General features: G+C 37.1%; 1 protein-coding gene across 3 annotated transcripts in view; it reads left to right on the forward strand.

Annotated features, from left to right (window-relative positions):
- LOC105218644 (uncharacterized) overlaps window positions 1-19,763 on the forward strand; it is a 246,005-nt gene that overhangs the window by 153,362 nt on the left and 72,880 nt on the right. For all 3 annotated transcript variants that reach the window (XM_054225843.1, XM_054225841.1, XM_054225842.1), the window contains exon 2: window positions 17,598-19,391. In XM_054225843.1, the coding sequence (XP_054081818.1) occupies window positions 17,984-19,391 (1,408 nt within the window). In that variant the 5' untranslated portion in view covers window positions 17,598-17,983. The remainder of the gene's footprint in view (window positions 1-17,597; window positions 19,392-19,763) is intronic.

A 19,763-nucleotide genomic window follows, 5' to 3' on the forward strand; every position in this document is an offset into this window, starting at 1 on the left:
GCGATAACTTGAGTAAAAATTAAGATATCTTAATGAAACTTGGAACACATATTCTTTGGCACTCTGACACTGCCATGCCCACAAAATGGCGGAAACCGAAAACCTATACAGTGTCATATATATATATATATATATATTTGGCGTAGGAACCGCTTTCGCCGTTTCCAATGTTTAGAGGACCATAAATCTTGCGCAAAACCTTTCTCTCGAAAACCCCAAAAGTCGTCTCATCGGATGTTGTCATCGTCCACGCTTCAGCGCCATACATCAGGACGGGAATAATGAGCGACTTATAGAGTTTGATTTTGGATCGTCGAGAGAGGACTTTACTTTTCAATTGCCTACTCAGTCCAAAGTAGCACCTGTTGGCAAGAGTGATTCTGCGTTGGATTTCAAGGCTGACATTGTTGGTGTTGTTAATGCTGGTTCCCAGATAAACGAAATTATCTACAACTTCAAAGTTATGACTGTCAACAGTGACGTGGGAGCCAAGACGCGAGTGCGCTGACTGTTTGTTTGATGACAGGAGATATTTCGTCTTGTCCTCATTCACCACCAGACCCATACGCTTCGCTTCTTTATCTAGTCTGGAAAACGCAGAACAAACGGCGCGGTTGTTGCTTCCGATGATATCAATATCATCGGCATACGCCAGGAGCTGTACACTCTTGTAGAAGATTGTACTCTCTCTATTTAGCTCTGCAGCTCGTATTATTTTTTCCAGCAATAGATTGAAGAAGTCGCACGATAGTGAGTCACCCTGTCTGAAGCCTCGTTTGGTATCGAACGGCTCGGAGAGGTCCTTCCCGATCCTGACGGAGCTTTTGGTATTGCTCAACGTCAGCTTACATAGCCGTATTACTTTTGCAGGGATACCAAATTCAGACATCGCGGCATAAAGGCAGCTCCTTTTCGTGCTATCGAAGGCAGCTTTAAAATCGATAAAAAGATGGTGAGTATCGATTCTTCTCTCTCGGGTCTTTTCCAAGATTTGGCGCATGGTGAATATCTGATCCATTGTAGATTTTCCAGGTCTAAAGCCACACTGATAAGGTCCAATCAGTTCGTTGACGGTGGGCTTTAGTCTTTCACACAATACGCTTGACAGAACCTTATACGCGATGTTGAGGAGGCTTATCGCACGGTAGTTGGTGCAGATTGTGGGGTCTCCCTTCTTATGGATTGGGCAGAGCACACTAAGATTCCAATCGTCAGGCATGCTTTCTTCCGACCATATTCTTCAAAGAAGCTGATGCTTGCACCTTATCAGTTCTTCGCCGCCGTATTTGAATAGCTCGGTCGGTAATCCATCGGCCCCCGCCGCTTTGTTGTTCTTCAAGCGGGTAATTGCTATTCGAATTTCTTCATGGTCGGGTAATGGAATATCTATTCCATCGTCATCGATTGGGGAATCGGGTTCGCCATCTCCTGGTGTTGTACTTTCACTGCCATTCAGCAGGTCGGAGAAGTGTTCCCTCCAAAAACCCAGTATGCTCTGAACATCCGTTACCAGATTACCTCCTCGGTCCCTACATGATAATGCTCCGGTCTTGAAACTTTCTGTAAATCGCCTGATCTTTTCATAAAATTTTCGAGCATTACCCTCTTTCTTTTTACGTCTGCAAATCCGTCTCGCTTCCCTCTTCAGTTCTCGATATCTATCCCACCCCGAACGTGTTGTGGTTGATCGCAACGTTGCGAGGTAGGCAGTCTGTTTTCTCTCCACTGCGGAACGACAATTCTCATCGTACCAAATGGTTTTTTGGCGTTGCCGGAGACCAATTGTTTCGGCTGCAGCGGTATGCAATGAGTTTGAGATGCCGTTTCACAGCTCCCTTATATCGAGATGCTGATGAGTGTTCTCAGAGAGCAGGAGTGCAAGTCGAGTAGAAAATCGTTCGGCTGTCGGTTGTGATTGCAGCTTTTCGACGTCGAACCTTCCCTGTGTTTGTTGATTGGCGTTCTTTGCTGCACAGAGGCGAGTGCGTATCTTCGCTGCAACCAGATAATGGTCCGAGTCAATGTTTGGTCCTCGGAGCGTACGTACGTCTAAAACACTGGAGATATATCTTCCGTCTATCACAACGTGATCGATTTGATTGCGCGTGTTTCGATCAGGGGACAGCCACGTTGCTTGATGAATTTTTTTATGCTGGAATCTGGTACTACAGACAACCATATTTCGGGCCCCAGCGAAGTCGATCAGCATCAGGCCGTTTGGCGATGTTTCGTCATGGAGGCTGAATTTTCCGACTGTTGTGCCAAAGACACCTTCTTTACCCACCCTGGCGTTAAAATCGCCAAGCACAATTTTGACATTGCGAGGCCAGCGCTCATAGGTGCATTCTAGGCGTTCATAGAAAGCATCTTTGGTCATATCGTCCTTCTCTTCCGTTGGGGCGTGGGCACAAATCAGCGATATGTTGAAGAACCTCGCTTTGATGCGGATTGTGGCAAGACGTTCATCCACCGGGGTGAATGCCAGGACTCGGCGACGTAGTCTCTCTCCCACCACAAATCCAACACCAAATTTGCGCCCCTTTTATATGGCCGCTGTAGTAGATGTCACAAGGACCCACCTTCTTCCGTCCTTGTCCCGTCCATCGCACTTCTTGGACGGCGGTGATGTCAGCCTTTAGTTGTATGAGGACATCAACCAGCTGGGCAGAGGCACCTTCCCAATTAAGAGTCCGGACATTCCAGGTGCATGCCCTCAAATCATGATCCTTAGTACGTTTGCAGGGGTCGTCATCAAAAGGGGGGTTTTTCATCCGAGGCTCGGTGTTTGTTTTCATTGGGGAGATTTTTTTATGTGGTGGGTCCCAAGCCCTACGCACAACCGCAGAAGCGGGCTTCGCCTTCTCACTTTAGCTCGCCTCCAAACGGATGTCTGTTAGCTACCTAGGTGATACTTTGTCTAAAACCGGAAGTCGTGAGCTGCTTGAGTCATATGCAAAACAATCGTTCCTGGCCACTCCCAAGTGAATGGCAATCAGAAACTTTTCTCCCTTGCGTGAACTTCTACATATGACCCCATCCCCTAGTCTTATAGTCTTCAATACATTGTATCTTGGTGGTGAAAACGAGTGAAATCGGTTCTGGAATTACCACAGTCCCTCCCATATACTATTAATGATGATTTTCGTTATTCTATTGACCTTTATTAAGAATATATGGGTCGAATTGTGTTATCTTTATAAAATTACATCAATAAATTGCGGGAGTATAAAATGTTCGGTTGCACCCGAACTTAGCCTTTCCTTATTTGTTTTATATTATATTATTAAAGTTTCGAAAATGATCATTATATTTTCACCAGTACGTGTGTATCATTTTTAGAATACTTAATACAAGAGGTTCCTACGCCAAACCTATTATATTTAATAAAAATTTTGGGCATATTTTTAGCACCAACTTGAATTTGAGAAATCTAACTATCTATTTACAAAACTGTTGCTTTATTTCTTAACATGTTACTCAGACATACAGAAACTCCGACACGTTCCTTGTGTTTCATCATTTCTTTCATTTCTCTTTGCTAAGAAAATTGGGCGTGAAAATGATACTCAACGCTTATTTCTGTGGCTGCCAACAAATTATCAAGTTTTCGTTGAGATTGCAAATACGAAACATTTTACAGGCCTAAGAAGCCACAAATAGTCGCTGAACTTATTTACTGGTTGGCATGAGACCAAGCACTTGACTGGCAATAAGACGCAGTTAGTTGTGTTGCTCAGACTGTATGCCAATTTGCTGTTTTATATACAATAGTAGTTTATGTTACATATTAGGTTGGTAAATATCTCCCTTCCGCCTTTTTGTCTTTTGAATTTCGCGGCTATGTATTAAACGCTACAGAGCTCGTATCTGGCAATACTATACATCCTTGAAAGGTCTTGACATAACCTACTAAACGACGCTATGCATGTGCATATATGTTTATGGTCTGTATATAGGGTCTATGTATAAGTTCAGCATGGATTTGCATAACACGCCATCATACCGACAAGTATTGGTTGGTATGTGCTCATGTGTTTAGTCGATACCTTTTGACTGTTGAGCTTGGCATGTATGAGGAGTTATTTAGTTGTTGTTGATTGGTATGTTTCGCTGTAGTCATTTGCCTTTGCATGGCCAGCGATCAGAGTTGGAATTCGATTTTTGGGCATTGGGTCGAGAGATATGATTCAAAAGGTGGCAGTGTGAATATGAATGATGGATTTAATGGGTTATGACATGTTGACTTTTAAAACTCTATCGATTTAGGTGTTGACTATCAAAATTCAGGTTAATTGCTCGGTCATACAAATTTTCGGTAGAAAATTTTGTAAATAGCGTTCGTTTTGATTACCGCTGGAGGTGGTGATAGAGTTATAGCAGATCGAAGTGATGATGTGAGCTTATGGATTTAAACATTTACAGGAGTTTGTTTATTTGAAGAATTTCTAGAAAATATATCAAATAGCGTATTCTGTCTTGGCGATCTATTACATCTAAAACAATTGGGGAATATTTTATGATTAATTGAGGGAAGGACTTTGATCGATTATAGCGTCGATATACCATCCAATATAAAAATCGATTTTTTTAAAATGAGTTAAAGCGAATTTTAATCGAGTTGAAAATGAAATGGTAGATGTCTGTGGTTAAGTTATTGAAACTGGCCAACTTCCTATGAAAAGCAAAAACAAAAAAGTATAACAGCTGATCGATTATCTAGTAACCGGCAGTGCGAAGAGCAAAAACTTGTTCCTAATTAAAATTTTAATTGAGCAATTAATTTGCTTATGTGAAAAGACTATTACGTTGTAATACAATATGCATATACATATATTGAATTATAAAATTAGTCAAGCAAATTTGCTGTATTTGAATCATTTCTTATACGAAATATGTTTACGAAGATGCCATGAAAACTATAAAAAATTGGATTAGCGGTAAATATCCCAACTTTAATGCCCACAAGTTAGCACACACTCATATATTTTCGAGCTTCAGAACAGAAGCCAGGCATCGATATACAACCCTACAAGGGTTTTAACACACAGTTATAGCAAAAAGGTAAGTAAAGTAGAAGTTCCAAGGGAATTATTAGGCGCATTGAAAATTCAATTAACCCAGTAGAGGCAGTGAGTTTGGGGTTGTCCACACAACACAAGGTGAATAGAAGCAGAATTAAGGCACAGAAATTAGGAAAAGCGTAAGTGAAAGCCCAAAAGTAAGCAGGAAGGTAAGCGCAAAAGTCGTTGATGCAAAGCAAATTGTATTCAGCCAATAAGATGAAGACAAAACTAATACCAGCAAATCAGGATTTGACAGCGTCTACAGTGGTGTTATGCCTGTATGGATGTATGTAGATTGAAAGGCGCAAATAAGACCAGGAGCAGCAACAGCAGGGTGATGCGTCTAGATAAGAGTTGACACAATATAAGTTAAGGTATCTTGATAATTTACTCACAGCTACCACATACATGTCTATTCACATAAATAAATTATATGTCATGGCACGTGGCCTGAAATATGTTAAACTTTGTTTAAAGTCAATAATGTGAGTAAGTATAAACAATCAAGAATGTAAAGCTAACTACACTGACAGTGGGAATTTAAAGTTGGCCATTGAATATGCATAGTAGTAAAGTAATTTATTTGGTAATGATTAAATCCAAATACATAAATGAATATTAGTGTTGTAGAAGAAATTAGGAAGGGAGGAATAACTTCATTATATATTTACTTTCGGAACAGGAAGGATGTATTCGTTAGATAGTAGGGAGATCTTACAGCATTGCAAATCCATTTGATAAACAATGTGTCGCTGCTTACGAGAGCGGTTTCAGCATTTTGAGTAAATGAGTTCTTGGTTGGGTTCTCTGAAGTTTAATTGCTTTATTTTCGAGTGTTAAATTTAGTTTTTTTCTATGACTAAGAGACTTCTATGTATCTTCATTGCAGCTTGATTGATAACAGGAAAAAATTAATGGGCTTTTCCTCTAAAACTCAATAATACTTCATAATATTTTTGCTTTTATTGTTGCAAATTATAAAATTTCACTTATGTGTATATAAATCTGATACCATCCTGTCCATTAAACTATAGTATGTTAATCTTAACTTCTGTGACAAAGTTTTCAGGGTTACATAGAGTTTTATAGCGTTTTTAGACAGCCAAATTAATTGATAAAATTTTTATTGGGAAACCCTTTTTTGCCTTTTATATTGCCGGCTACTCGATAACCGATCAGCTGTTATACATTTTTGTTTTTGATTTTCATAAGAAGTTGGTAAGTTTCATCAGCTGATTCATATTTTTAGCAGCGGCATCTACCGTAGCTTTTTCTTATCAAAAAATTCAGCCAATCGACTGCCAGAGGCCGGTTAATTGATCAATTAGCTCCTGTCTAAAAACGCTATAAAGAGTTACAGGTGAAATCACGCTCGATCCTGTGGAATTGTTTCAAATAACCTCAATTTGTTTAAAATATCAAAATCCAACTAAGTATCAAAATCCTTCTGCAAGTAACATAACTTTATTTTTGCCAAAAGTTATGATAGACATTCCTATATTTACCCGCCTAACGTGATACATCGATACTAGTAAATACTTAAGTCAGCTGCAATCTTTACCCAAAAGCTGTAAAGCTATCTTTACCCACACATTGACACCTTAAAGCTGCAGCGACAATGCATACAACTTATTAAACTAGGCTAGTAGTTAGTGACGGTGTGTAAACACCACAGAAAAGACAGACGAATATGTATGCATGTACGTATGTAATACACTTCAGCATATAAGGCGATTAAGAATCAACGTAACCATTACCGAGTATAAGTACGAGTATGAGGCGTTAAGTCACCCTATCACTTAAGAGAGTGAAGAGTAGCGTCGGAGGTAAGCTCACTAGCGTTAAATAAGCGTTGAGTGTTAAGTGAAAGTATGTGTTTGTGAGGAAAGCTGTAAAATTTACACGTAGCATATGCTTATGAGCCCGATGCATTAATGCAAATGCATTTTAGTGTAATTTTAAGGCAGAGCGATAGCATGCCATAACATACCTAAAGAACATATTAAGTAGTTGACAATGACAGCATTAAAAGCAAAATAAGCATGAGATATATTTAACTTATATATTCTTATAAGTTGTCTATATACTTGTTCGAGCATTTGATGGATTATAGACCTCCTCGAATTGCTATATTTCTGCGGTATGTGTATGGTTAATGCTCTATTGTCAAATAAAAAAAAATTAAGGACCGATAGTGAATATAGATTAAGACTACACAACGGCGGCTGGAGTATTGAGTTATTCATAAAACATTATTCATAAGGATGATTATTGTGAACAAGACCTAATGATTTATATATTTGGTGCTCACCATAGGTAAAAAGTTTTCCTCTCAAATCATCAACTAATACAGGCTTTGGTTTACTTTTGGAGAGGCATATTGCGCCTGAAAATTCTACCATATCATGCAATACCTTAATTACATCTCATACTCCTACGATAAAGCGACAACGATTAAATTTATCGCCTTCCGTGAAATCCGTAATTAATTGCAAAGCTTACTAGGCAAGCTGGCGGAAATAGTGTCATTTGAACATAAGCCAAGGTGGCTGCAAAACTAAAGCAATAATTTTGCAATTGTCACCGAATAAGTGTCGCTGAACACATTAACACTGTAGTGAAATTAACTGGTTATAAACTATTATACTTTACAACTGGTATGAACCACAAGTACGACTAGTTGGAAGGCTGAATTACTTGCGCTGTAAAATAACTCAAATACTTTCAAAATAGTTGTCGGATATTTTTTGGCGACTAGTTAGTTTTCTGACAAGAAATTTTTATTCATTAATAGATATATTCCTTGGTTATTTCTAATTTTATTTTAAGGAAATTACCTACTGTTATATAAATAACAAATATTTTTACATACGCGGTGGTAATTCTGTAGCTAATTTAGTGCTTCCATTTTCGCAATGAAATATTTATATATGTAACTTTATATGTAGGAGAACTAAAATACACATATTTACTCATGTATATTATTGGCTAGTTGAATGCATATTTTTTAGACAATGTCTGAACATGTGTTGATTAACGACAATCAGAAGATAAGTTAAGTAGATTATTTGTATAGACATGAATCACAAACATCAGTTATTTGTCGAGTTAATTGTTTTTTTTAAGGTGTGTAATAGATTTGATTTATGGGCATTCACCTGGAATGTCCGGACACTTAATTGGGAAGGTGCCTCTGTCCAGCTGGTTGAGTAAGAGTAAAGGCTGACATCACCGCAATCCAAGAAATGCGATGGACGGGACAAAGACGGAAGAAGGTGGGTCCTTGTGACATCTACTACAGCGGCCATATAAAGGAGCGCAAATTCGGTGTGTGATTCGTGGTGGGACAGAGACTACGTCGTCGAGTCCTGGCATTCACTTCAACATATCGCTGATTTACGCCCACGCCCCGTCGGAAGAGAAGGACGAAGTGATGAAGGATACCTTCTAGAACGTACCTATGAGCGCTGCCCCCGCCACGATGTCAAAATCGTGCTTGGCGATTTCAACGCTAGGGTGGGTAAAGAAGTTGTCTTCGGCACAACAGTCGGAAAATTCAGTCTCCATGACGAAACATCTCCAAACGGTCTGAGACTGATCGACTTCGCGGAAGGTTCGACATCGAGAAGCAGCAATCACAACCGACAGCCGAACGATTTTCTACTCGACTTGCACTCCTGCTCTCTGAGAGCACTCATCATGGAGAGAAAACAGACTGCCTACCTCGCATGTTGCGATCGACTACAACACGAGCAGGATGGGAAAGATACCGAGAGCTGAAGAGGGAAGCGAGACGCATTTGCAGACAAAAAAAGAATGAAGCCGAAATGAGTGAGTATGAAGAGCTTGACAAGGTGGCCGACAGGGGTAATGCTCGAAAATGAACAAACTGATTGGACCTTATCAGTGTGGCTTTACAACTGGAAAATTAAAAACTGACCAGATATTCATCATGCGCCAAATCTTGGAGAATACCCGTGAAAAGAGGATCGACACACACCATCTATTTGTCGACTTTAAAGCTACTTTCGACAGCACGAAAAGGAGCTGCCTTTATGCCGCGATGTCTGAATTTGGTATCCCCGCAAAACTAATACGGCTGTGTAAGTTGACGTTGAGCAACACCAAAAGCTCCGTCAGGATCGGGAAGGACCTCTCCGAGCCGTTCGATACCAAACGAGGTTTCAGACAAGGTGACTCGCTATCGTGTGACTTCTTTAACCTGATGCTGGAAAAAATAGTTCGAGCCGCAGAGCTGAACAGAGAAGGTACAATTTTTTATAAAAGTGTACAGCTACTGGCGTACGCCGACGATATCGATATCATTGGAAATAACAGCCGCGCCGTTAGTTCTGATTTTTCACGCTTGGATAAGGAAGCGAGGCAAATGGGTCTTGTGGTGAACGTGGACAAGACGAATTATCTCCTGTCATCAAACAAACAGTCAGCGCATTCGCGTCTTGGCTCCCACGTCACTTTTGACAATCATAACTTTGAAGTTGTAGATAATTTCGTCTACCAGCATTAACAGCAATAACAATGTCAGCCTGGAAATCCAACGCAGAATCACTCTTGCCAACAGGTGCTACTATGAACTAAGTAGACAAATGAAAAGTAAAGTCCTCTCTCGACGAACAAAAACCAAACTCTACAAGTCTCTCATCATTCCCGTCCTACTTTACGGTGCAGAAGCGTGGACGATGTCAACATCCGATGAGACGGCACTAGGAGTTTTCGAGAGAAAGGTTTTGCGGAAGATTTATGGTCCCTTAAACATTGGCAACGGCGAATACCGCAGACGATGGAACAATGAGCTGTCCGAGGTATACGACGACATTGACATAGTTCAGCGAATAAAAAGACAGCGGCTACGCTGGCTAGGTCATGTTGTCCGAATGCACGAAAACACTCCAGCCCTGAAAGTATTCGATGCAGTACCCGCTGGTGGAAGCCGAAGAAGAGGGAGACCTCCACTCCGGTGGAAAGACCAAGTGCAAAGTGACCTGGCTTTACTTGGTGTTTCCAGTTGGCGCCAAAAAGCAAAAAGGAGGAATAAGTGGCGCGCTCTGGTGGATTCGGCTATAATTGCTTCAAGCGGTTCCTACGCTAAATATATATATATATACTTAATAACTTATATCTTAATTTCATTCACTTCCATTGTAGGAAGAAGAAAGAATGCGATCGATGGTAAGTCCATAGTTTCATATGTCGTTACCGCCAAAAGTACTATAAATAATGCTGTATTTTTGAAAGCGCTTGCTTATTTAAATCACTTAATCAGCTGAGATTGTGTTCTTAAATGAAAGTTGCAATTTTCAAACATGTACCGTTATAACAGTTATTTTAATGATTATGCTGTTTTACGAAGCTTATCCATATATATGTTAGAACTTTAAACTCGGTCAAAGCACAAATTGAATGATTTTTTAAGTAAACAAAGCAATCAGGTATAACTAGGTCATAGTGGGTAGTATTATAAGAAAGAAGTGACTCCAAAACCAGACTTAAGTACAGATATATGCAACTATTTTTATAGAACTACTATTACTAAGAACTATTTATATGTATTATGTGCTCATATGTGTGTGTACTACTACATATATATATCTAGTACAGACAAATATAAGAATTTTATATGTCCCATACGCTCGCACAAAGCGCCGTTCAGTGAAGTCACTTTGTAAACAATTTATATCCACACACTTTTGTCTACTTATATATGTACGATATAGTGTGGGTGGGTATCCTCATAAAAATTATATGTAATTTTCCAAAGTCATATAGTATATACATACAAACCTATATACATACATATAAATGAACACATTGCGAGGACGAGACATGCGTGGGATTTGTTTATGTTTTTATTTAGTTAACGCGCTTTGATTCAAGCGCATGTATAGATACAAACGCACATGTATTAGGGTACCTATTTATATTAGTTTCTCTGCTGGCTGGAGTAAGCAGCTGCTTCATAAGGGTATACGACAGCAATGTGCGACAACTTTTACAGTCTACAACAGTAACAACAACAAGTTATTATATTTAGATACACGCATATGTATATATTTATATGCTACGCATATTTTGAGAATGAAAATTTATTTGTTTTCCTGGCGTTCCAGTGAATTTCGCGTATTTTAAAACTTTATTAAATGGAATATGAACTGCTTGCGCGCTATTTGTGGGTTCGATGCCCAATTTTTAAAAAATATATATGGAAATGCAACGAGTTTATTATTTTTCATCGTTAAGTGGTATTTAATATGATTTTTTAAATAAATTTCACTCAAAAAGGATAATTTACTATCTTTAGCAATGCTGCGCCCCACCAGCTAAACTTAAAAGCCGGGCCCTTTACTGTGTCTCTGCTGTGTCTTCAAATTAAATTAATTTGCTTGTGCGTAGCTTTGTTAAGGAAAAGGGATTTATATTACACATTTAGTATAAATCCTCGAAACTTTTCACTGCTTGTACGTAATTTCACTTCCTCAGCTACCTAATTTGGCAATTCCGAAAATAGTACCAACAACGAAAATTTAACAAACGGACCCTGTGTTCATACACATGCAGCCCTAAAGAAGTATGAGGACATGTTTGTCAAAATGAATAGAAGTAACATATGATTATTTTGTTTTACTTCTTGTTTTCTATTTTTTAGTTTCTTTTGTGCGTGGGGAAGTCTCTTTCTATTACTCTTTCATTTGCGTTATGCTCTTGTTTTTCTGCTAAGCTAAGCGAATATACTCAATCACTTTAAATGATTTGATTAACAAATATACTCACGTATAGCTAAATACATAGCTGTATGTTAAAAAGTGCGTAACGACCCCTATAAATAGGCTATGGGGCTTAGCTCTTGGGTTTCACAAAAATAGCATATCGTGTAGGTGCCACACAACTGGCGGCCATTTAAGGATAGGCATACGTACTAGGCAGTAAAAATTGTTTTATTAGGTTACCCTCTGCGATGTAATATTTGGCAATTGGTTGCTTATATATTTATTTATCGCTGTTATATAATTAACTGGGTAATTTTTATTTTCAAATGTTTTTAAACTAATTTGTTAGCTGGCAACTCTGTGCCAAAAAATGTATAAATTGAATTCATAGCATAAAGTTTTTCTTTTCAACTCTTTCTGCTTTCTGATTGTCTACCATATCGTAATAAATTCCAATTTACGCTTCGATGTATGGCAACACTATTTCAATATATACCTCCGATTCTATATAGAATGGTTGTATCTCACCATATTTAGACCTTTAAATGTCGAATTATATTCCAAACATCAATTCTTAAAATATTTCGATTTTAAAAGTTAAATTAAAGTTATTATATTTTTCCGTAGGCTTGCCACCTTTAAAAAAATTTATTGAAAAAATTTATAAAAAAATAACTGATAAATAAATGAGTATTTTCAGTAACCTCATGGGATTGTGTAGGTTAAGGAAAATGTTCTATCAATATCTTTTTAAAAAGAGTTGCCACATGTTTCAATAAGTTAAAACAAATAAATGATTGATATTTGAGACATATTTTATAAAACGTCAATCATACTAAATTAAGATTTCAGAAGGCTCATAATAGAGTAAGATTTTATTTAGGGTTGCCACAAACAACAAACAATTAACAAACAACAGATTAATGGATACGCGGATGGATAGGACGAGTAGAAATATTTAGCATTTTTGCGAAAAAAATAGTTTTACTATAAAATAAATTATTTCCTAACTTAACCCAATCTGTTTTCCGCAGAACAAGAATCCGGGTATTCTAACTAAGTTTCTCCTGATTTATACTTACGTACGTCTTAAATATAAAACTACAACATAAACTCTAAATCAATTTGTGTGTAAAATTCTTTTCATTTGCCTGCCAGGCATGCGCGTAATGTATGTAAATTATACACAGCGTAAATACATACAAAAATACAGGAGTGCCAATACACGTACACTCGTATTTGCTGATTATATGAAAGCGAAGTAAACAACAAGATTACGATGTAGAGGAAAGTGTATGTAAATTTTAAGAAATAGCAGATTTGTCTGAGCATTTTATTTTTCATATATAAATTTATGCAAATTTATTTGTTCGCCTTACGCGCAGCTTTCGATTTGCAAGCAAGTGAAATAAATTATGCAAAAAAACAGAAAATATGAGTGAAGCACTGGAAGACTGAGATAACGCACTAATACGTTCGCAATGAATTGTATGAATGACGAAACATATTCGTTTTGCTAAAATCTCTGCATTTTTTATTTATTTTCAAATATTCCGCTTTTGATTGAAATTCATTGAAATGTTTTCATTTTGAAATATTAATAGTAATTAAATAAAGCTAAAGTGAATTTTAAAACGATCAGAGTAATATAAATATTTTAAAGAATTTCTAAGTGTTTGTTCGAAAAATTGGGTGTAACAGTGCGTATGAGTAACATTGTATGTTGGATGATCCGGAAGATTTTAATATAAGAAATTTGTTAAAAAAAAATATTTAGAACTATTTACAGTTGTTTATTAACTGGTATACTGTATTTTCAGCTACATAAAGCTTTATTTTATTCTAATTATGCTATTTTAGTAGTTTATACTCGTTTGTCGCCGAAGGCAGATGACGTCATAGGCATGATGAAATGTAAAAGAAAATGTTTGTAAACATGCCATTAATGATATGACTGATACGAATTGCCAAGAGGGTGACCATATAATTACTGCACCTGACGTGGTATCTTTTTTTCAATTTTAAGTAACACTATTTGTGGATTATAAATTTAAATTCTCTGAATTATCTAATTTTTCCCATAAACTTAGGCTTGTTTCGCTACTTTAATCAACTGTCTAACTTATTGCCTCACACATAATAATTTCTCTTATTTTATAGTATAATTTAACTCTGCTGTCACTTATAAATTAAAAAAAAAATATAAAAGTTCAAACTAATTTGGTTGCTGCAAACTTTAAGGTTTCAAGTGAGGCTAATTAGTGAAAATTAAAAACGTTAAGTGTCTAAAGAAAAAGTTAAAGTTCAGTAAAAATACTTGTCCTATTAAACTTCAACATCGCTAAAAATATAAAAGGCAACTTTTATGACTTTTTTCTTATTAAAATTTCAAGGGTATTAAAATAACGCAACTTTTTCTATCATAATTACCACACAAAGGTCTTCGCTTCTGCGTTCCTTAAGGATGCAGTTAATTTATGAAAAAGAAAAGTTGAAAAACGTCTCCGAAAATGCCATTAAACAAAATGAGTGCAAATAAATATTGCTATTTTATACTTAATCATTTCAACTGCCAGCAAAGTTGCTAGGCTAAAGTAATATTCAAAAGTAACAAGTAAAGAGACGCCTATTTTCGCAACAATTATAAAGAGCTGCTCAACGTAAAATTTAGATTAAAACCACCCACAATATTATGCTGCATAAATAACGACAGCGCAAATCTGAATCTTAAATTAGCTGCAAATTCTCAACGTTTATTTACTTTTACTCATTGTTAATTTTAGTTCCACTGATTTTTCACGTTTTTTCTCCTTTTTTTTTCTTTTTTCATTCTTCTCCTTTTTTTTTGTTCTTTCCTGTGTCTGCTTTTGTATTTTTTCCGCTCAACTTCGTACACTTCACTTGATTGCAGTGTGCTTTTGTTTTTATTTTGTTTTGGTTGCCGAGCGCAATTATGGAAATTCTCTTCAAAAATAAACGCAGACAAGGAAGCGGCCGCATAATCGTCCGAGTAAAAGCAAGCAAAAAGGTGGGAATGAAAAGGCAACAAAATAATGAAAGAAAAGTAAAAAAGTTATCCAAACAACTCATTCGGCAAGTGAGCGAGCATCAAAGTGTTAAACTCAAACAATTCAGATGCCAGGAGTAGGGAAGTTTTTGATGAGTGACAACCAAAAAATTAAAGAATATTTTTTGCTTGAGCAACAATTGCAGTTAATTAGGCGATGAATTGTAGCATCGAATACACTTGAGTTATCTTTTTATTCGACATCTATTAGTACATACCTCATAAAAATAATTATATGTGCTTGCACTTTTTGCAAAAAAAAAATTAAAGATTACAAAATTGCAAAATATGTCTGAGTATGCAGGTTTGTTATTATTAATAGTATACGAAAAAAAAAACAAAATATTTACAAATTTCAAATTTTTTTTAAACTATAAAACAAAATTGAAGTTTAGGCTAATAATAAATATTAAATTTGCATTTTACTATTTTTATCAGTAAATTCTATACATTTGAGTTTTACCGAAAGAAATGTTTACTTTAATAGTCAGTAACATTGTCCTTATATTATAAAACTAATTTAAGCCGCTTAAACTCAGAATTAGCTAATAACTGCAGAATAGTTATGTAAATATTGGCCAATTCTTGCTTTTTTGGCTAATTTAAGATGACGTACTTTCTCAAACTGCTTTTCATTTTGGAAAACAGGAGCAGAGAGGATCCCCAGAGATCCTCAATTAGATTTAGGTTCGAACTCAGTGTTGTACAGTGAAATACGGGAATTTTCCGTTCGTTAAAGATGTTCGTCGTGTGGATTGAAGCGTTATCCTGCTGATATGTCAAGTTATATGCCACAAATATTGGCAGCAAATTTTATTAACTCGCTGTCCAAAAGATTTACATAAATATTAGCCATAAATATGCAGCCCATGAAATCAAGGTACCGCTTCCACAACATCGCTTGTAGCAGGACCGTGGTTCCTGGGTCTCTATAATAAAGGGTGATTTTTTAAGAGCTTGATAACTTTTTAAAAAAAAAAACGCATAAAATTTGCAAAATCTCATCGGTTCTTTATTTGAAACGTTAGATTGGTTCATGACATTTACTTTTTGAAGATAATTTCATTTAAATGTTGATCGCGGCTGCGTCTTAGGTGGTCCATTCGGAAAGTCCAATTTTGGGCAACTTTTTCGAGCATTTCGGCCGGAATAGCCCGAATTTCTTCGGAAATGTTGTCTTCCAAAGCTGGAATAGTTGCTGGCTTATTTCTGTAGACTTTAGACTTGACGTAGCCCCACAAAAAATAGTCTAAAGGCGTTAAATCGCATGATCTTGGTGGCCAACTTACGGGTCCATTTCTTGAGATGAATTGTTCTCCGAAGTTTTCCCTCAAAATGGCCATAGAATCGCGAGCTGTGTGGCATGTAGCGCCATCTTGTTGAAACCACATGTCAACCAAGTTCAGTTCTTCCATTTTTGGCAACAAAAAGTTTGTTAGCATCGAACGATAGCGATCGCCATTCACCGTAACGTTGCGTCCAACAGCATCTTTGAAAAAATACGGTCCAATGATTCCACCAGCGTACAAACCACACCAAACAGTGCATTTTTCGGGATGCATGGGCAGTTCTTGAACGGCTTCTGGTTGCTCTTCACCCCAAATGCGGCAATTTTGCTTATTTACGTAGCCATTCAACCAGAAATGAGCCTCATCGCTGAACAAAATTTGTCGATAAACACATTTCGAACCGAACACTGATTTTGGTAATAAAATTCAATGATTTGCAAGCGTTGCTCGTTAGTAAGTCTATTCATGATGAAATGTCAAAGCATACTGAGCATCTTTCTCTTTGACACCATGTCTGAAATCCCACGTGATCTGTCAAATACTAATGCATGAAAATCCTAACCTCAAAAAAATCACCCGTTATTTCTTGCAATGATCTAGGCCGACCAAATTTAATTTTTTTTCGTCACTAAAGACTGTATTCTATCACTCATCGGCCCAGAATTGGTATTTATTTGCAAACCTCAAAGCGTTGGATTAACCCTTTTGCATCGATCATCAATGCTGTTTTTCGTCCGCTGCGTGGCACTACACTATAATTAGTGGGATTTTTAAGAAATTTTGAGAAAGAGTTCCGATGACGCATGGGTCTAGAGCCACTTTGGAACTGCTTTTATGCATTCCTATGAGTATTCCTTGTTAATCGGCTAATAAACTAGTACCACGAGGCATTTTAGGCTTAAAGTTAAATAAATGTAATAAAATTTTTAATAATTCATTAAGTTAATGCACCTACAATAACTTTACAAACAAATTTTAACAAAAAAAGTTTTGGATGCGTCACTGTCGGTAAGAAAGATCAGCTAAACTGACTTTGCACATATAAATATTTACTATGCAATACCCAATTCACAAGCACATTCTTAATGAAAAAACATTCGAAAAGTATGAAACAATTTTCGTTGCATAGTAAGGGCAACATATCAACCTTTTATTCCACATTTACCGAAATCCAAAAAATAACAGTGAATAAGAAATATGAACAAAAGCAGAAATGCACATATAATTCTTTGTATGAGGTATATGTATATTAGCTATGGATTGAATATATTCTTATCTGCAATCTTACTTGACTTCTAACTGAAAGCTTTAATGAAAGTCTGACATTAAATGTAATCCATGATTTTGTGATTTAGATTAATATTAGCTCTTTAATACTGTGTAAAACAAATATAATTTAATTAAATATAATACATAATTTTAAATTATAATTCGTAAAAACATATTCTCTCAGTTCTTCCAGCTACGTGCCAAATGGGATGAATAACATAACCAAAGATGTAAAGCAAAGGCAAAGCAAATGCAAACAACTTTAATAAAGTTATATCCTCTGATGTGGAAAATAATGATGACATCTGCAGCAGTCGCAAATGATGCTACTCGCAACAAAAACAACAACAACTGCAGTGATAAGAAATTCCATTGCATAGCCACAGGCGCATAACGATGTGAGCGATTTAAAAAAATAATCTATGTTTATACAAACACATTTTCAGAAGTGTGTGAACCAAATGAAATCACCAAAAATACATTAAATATAAAAAACTAAAACAAAAGCAACAAGAACAGCTTAAACAACACGCTTAAATACATGCGCCTTTCGTCGGTGTTGTCGCCTAAATGAAGTTAACACACTGTCAAATTGGTAAATTATTTCTGCTGCTGACAGCTTTCTTCCTACTCCTCGATTCCCAACAGTTGGTGGGTGTGCTTTGTAGCGCCGAAAACGTTGCCATTGAACGTTTGAATGCATTGGATGCTGATACCACAGGGGAGCAGACAACGGTGACCGCAATAAGACAAGCACAAGCCACTGCAATCACAAACGTGACAGCTGTCAGTGCAGTGCAGATAGTTGATAAGGTGTGCGGTAGAAATAAAAACAACAACAACAGCAAGAAAAGTAGTAATAATAGTAAGAAATTATTAGAAACTTGTGTTGAAGTGGAAAGTCAGCCGCAAGAAAACGCAGAAATTTTCGCAATTGAAGTGCCGCGCAAGACATTTGAGTACACTACTACTACAACGGAAGCTACCACTGCGAAAGGATACAACGTACTGCATGCCCCAAGTATTGCACACCCTATTGACGCAGAATTAATGAGCACAGTGGAGGCAACTGAGACGCAACAGTTTCGCGCTGAGGTGACCAATGCACAAGAGCAGCAAAATGTGGCGCAATTACAGCACAAATTAATTACAACAAGAACAAACACAACAAGGTCAGCAACACTAACAGCAGGCACAACAAATGTGGCAACAACAAAATTGGAGAGTTTTGGAAAACTTTCAGGTGCGCAAAATGTTGCAAGTATTAAGGCGGCAACAGAACGACAAATGGCACATAATGTGCAACAGCAACAAGTGCCATCACAAAAGCAACAACAACAGCGAAAAGCGCAAATGCATCGACCGCAAGAGCAATTTGACACAATGCGCCAGCCATTAGCAACAATAACAACAAATTCAACAACAAAACTTGCTACCACTCAAGTAAGCGCTCACATAGCCACCGAAATGAAGAAGTTGCAAAAGTTTGAAACCGAAATGTCACAGCAACAGCTGCCAAAGCAACAACAACAACAGCGATTAAAATCAACAAACAAAGAGAATAAAGCAAAAAGACCGATACAAAAACACGTAAACCCGGAGATACGCAAGCAGCGCAAACAAAAGCCACTTGAATTCGTACTGGGGCAACAACAGCAACAGCAACATGCAGCACAACAACAATTGCTCACTTCAAAGCCACGGGCAACACGAAACCGACAACCGCAACAAAGCGCAACTGAGTGGCGGCGGCAGCAGCAAGTTTACGAACAGCTGCAACAGGATGCACAGCATGTGCCCGCTGCGCATGAATCGCTGCGACAACAACAGCATACCGCAGAACGCCGGCAGCATGTAGGCGTTTTAATTCCATCCCGCATTTTGGACGTGTTGCATGTACAGCAGGGCTTTTACAATTTTCTGGATTTCTTTCATGTCAATCTGCAAAATGTCAGTGTCGATTTTATACATGATGACGGTAAGTGCTGAATGGTGATATACTGCTGTAGACTGCTGCAATTATTTTTTAATATAAATATGCGAATATTTAAGTTTCTTGGAATACTTTTAACTGCAGTTGAGTTTCGCTCAGAATAGCTCTGGCATCAACTGAACTCAGCAAGTGATGCTGACAATTAGGTTAAATAATACTATGTGTCCATGAGAAAGGAAGGTATTTATACTTTTCTCTTTAATATATTCTTCGAGTTGCGAAAATTAGGAATGAAGAAACCACGAAAATCAAAACATAACCCAAAATATGTTCAGGTTCCAACCTCACCACAGAGCTTTTATATGTAATCGAAAGAAGTCAATAGATTTGATCTCATTATAGTTTCTACGTATAGTT

The sequence above is a fragment of the Zeugodacus cucurbitae genome, chromosome 2 (assembly GCF_028554725.1).
Source record: "Zeugodacus cucurbitae isolate PBARC_wt_2022May chromosome 2, idZeuCucr1.2, whole genome shotgun sequence".
Classification (NCBI taxonomy): domain Eukaryota; kingdom Metazoa; phylum Arthropoda; class Insecta; order Diptera; family Tephritidae; genus Zeugodacus; species Zeugodacus cucurbitae.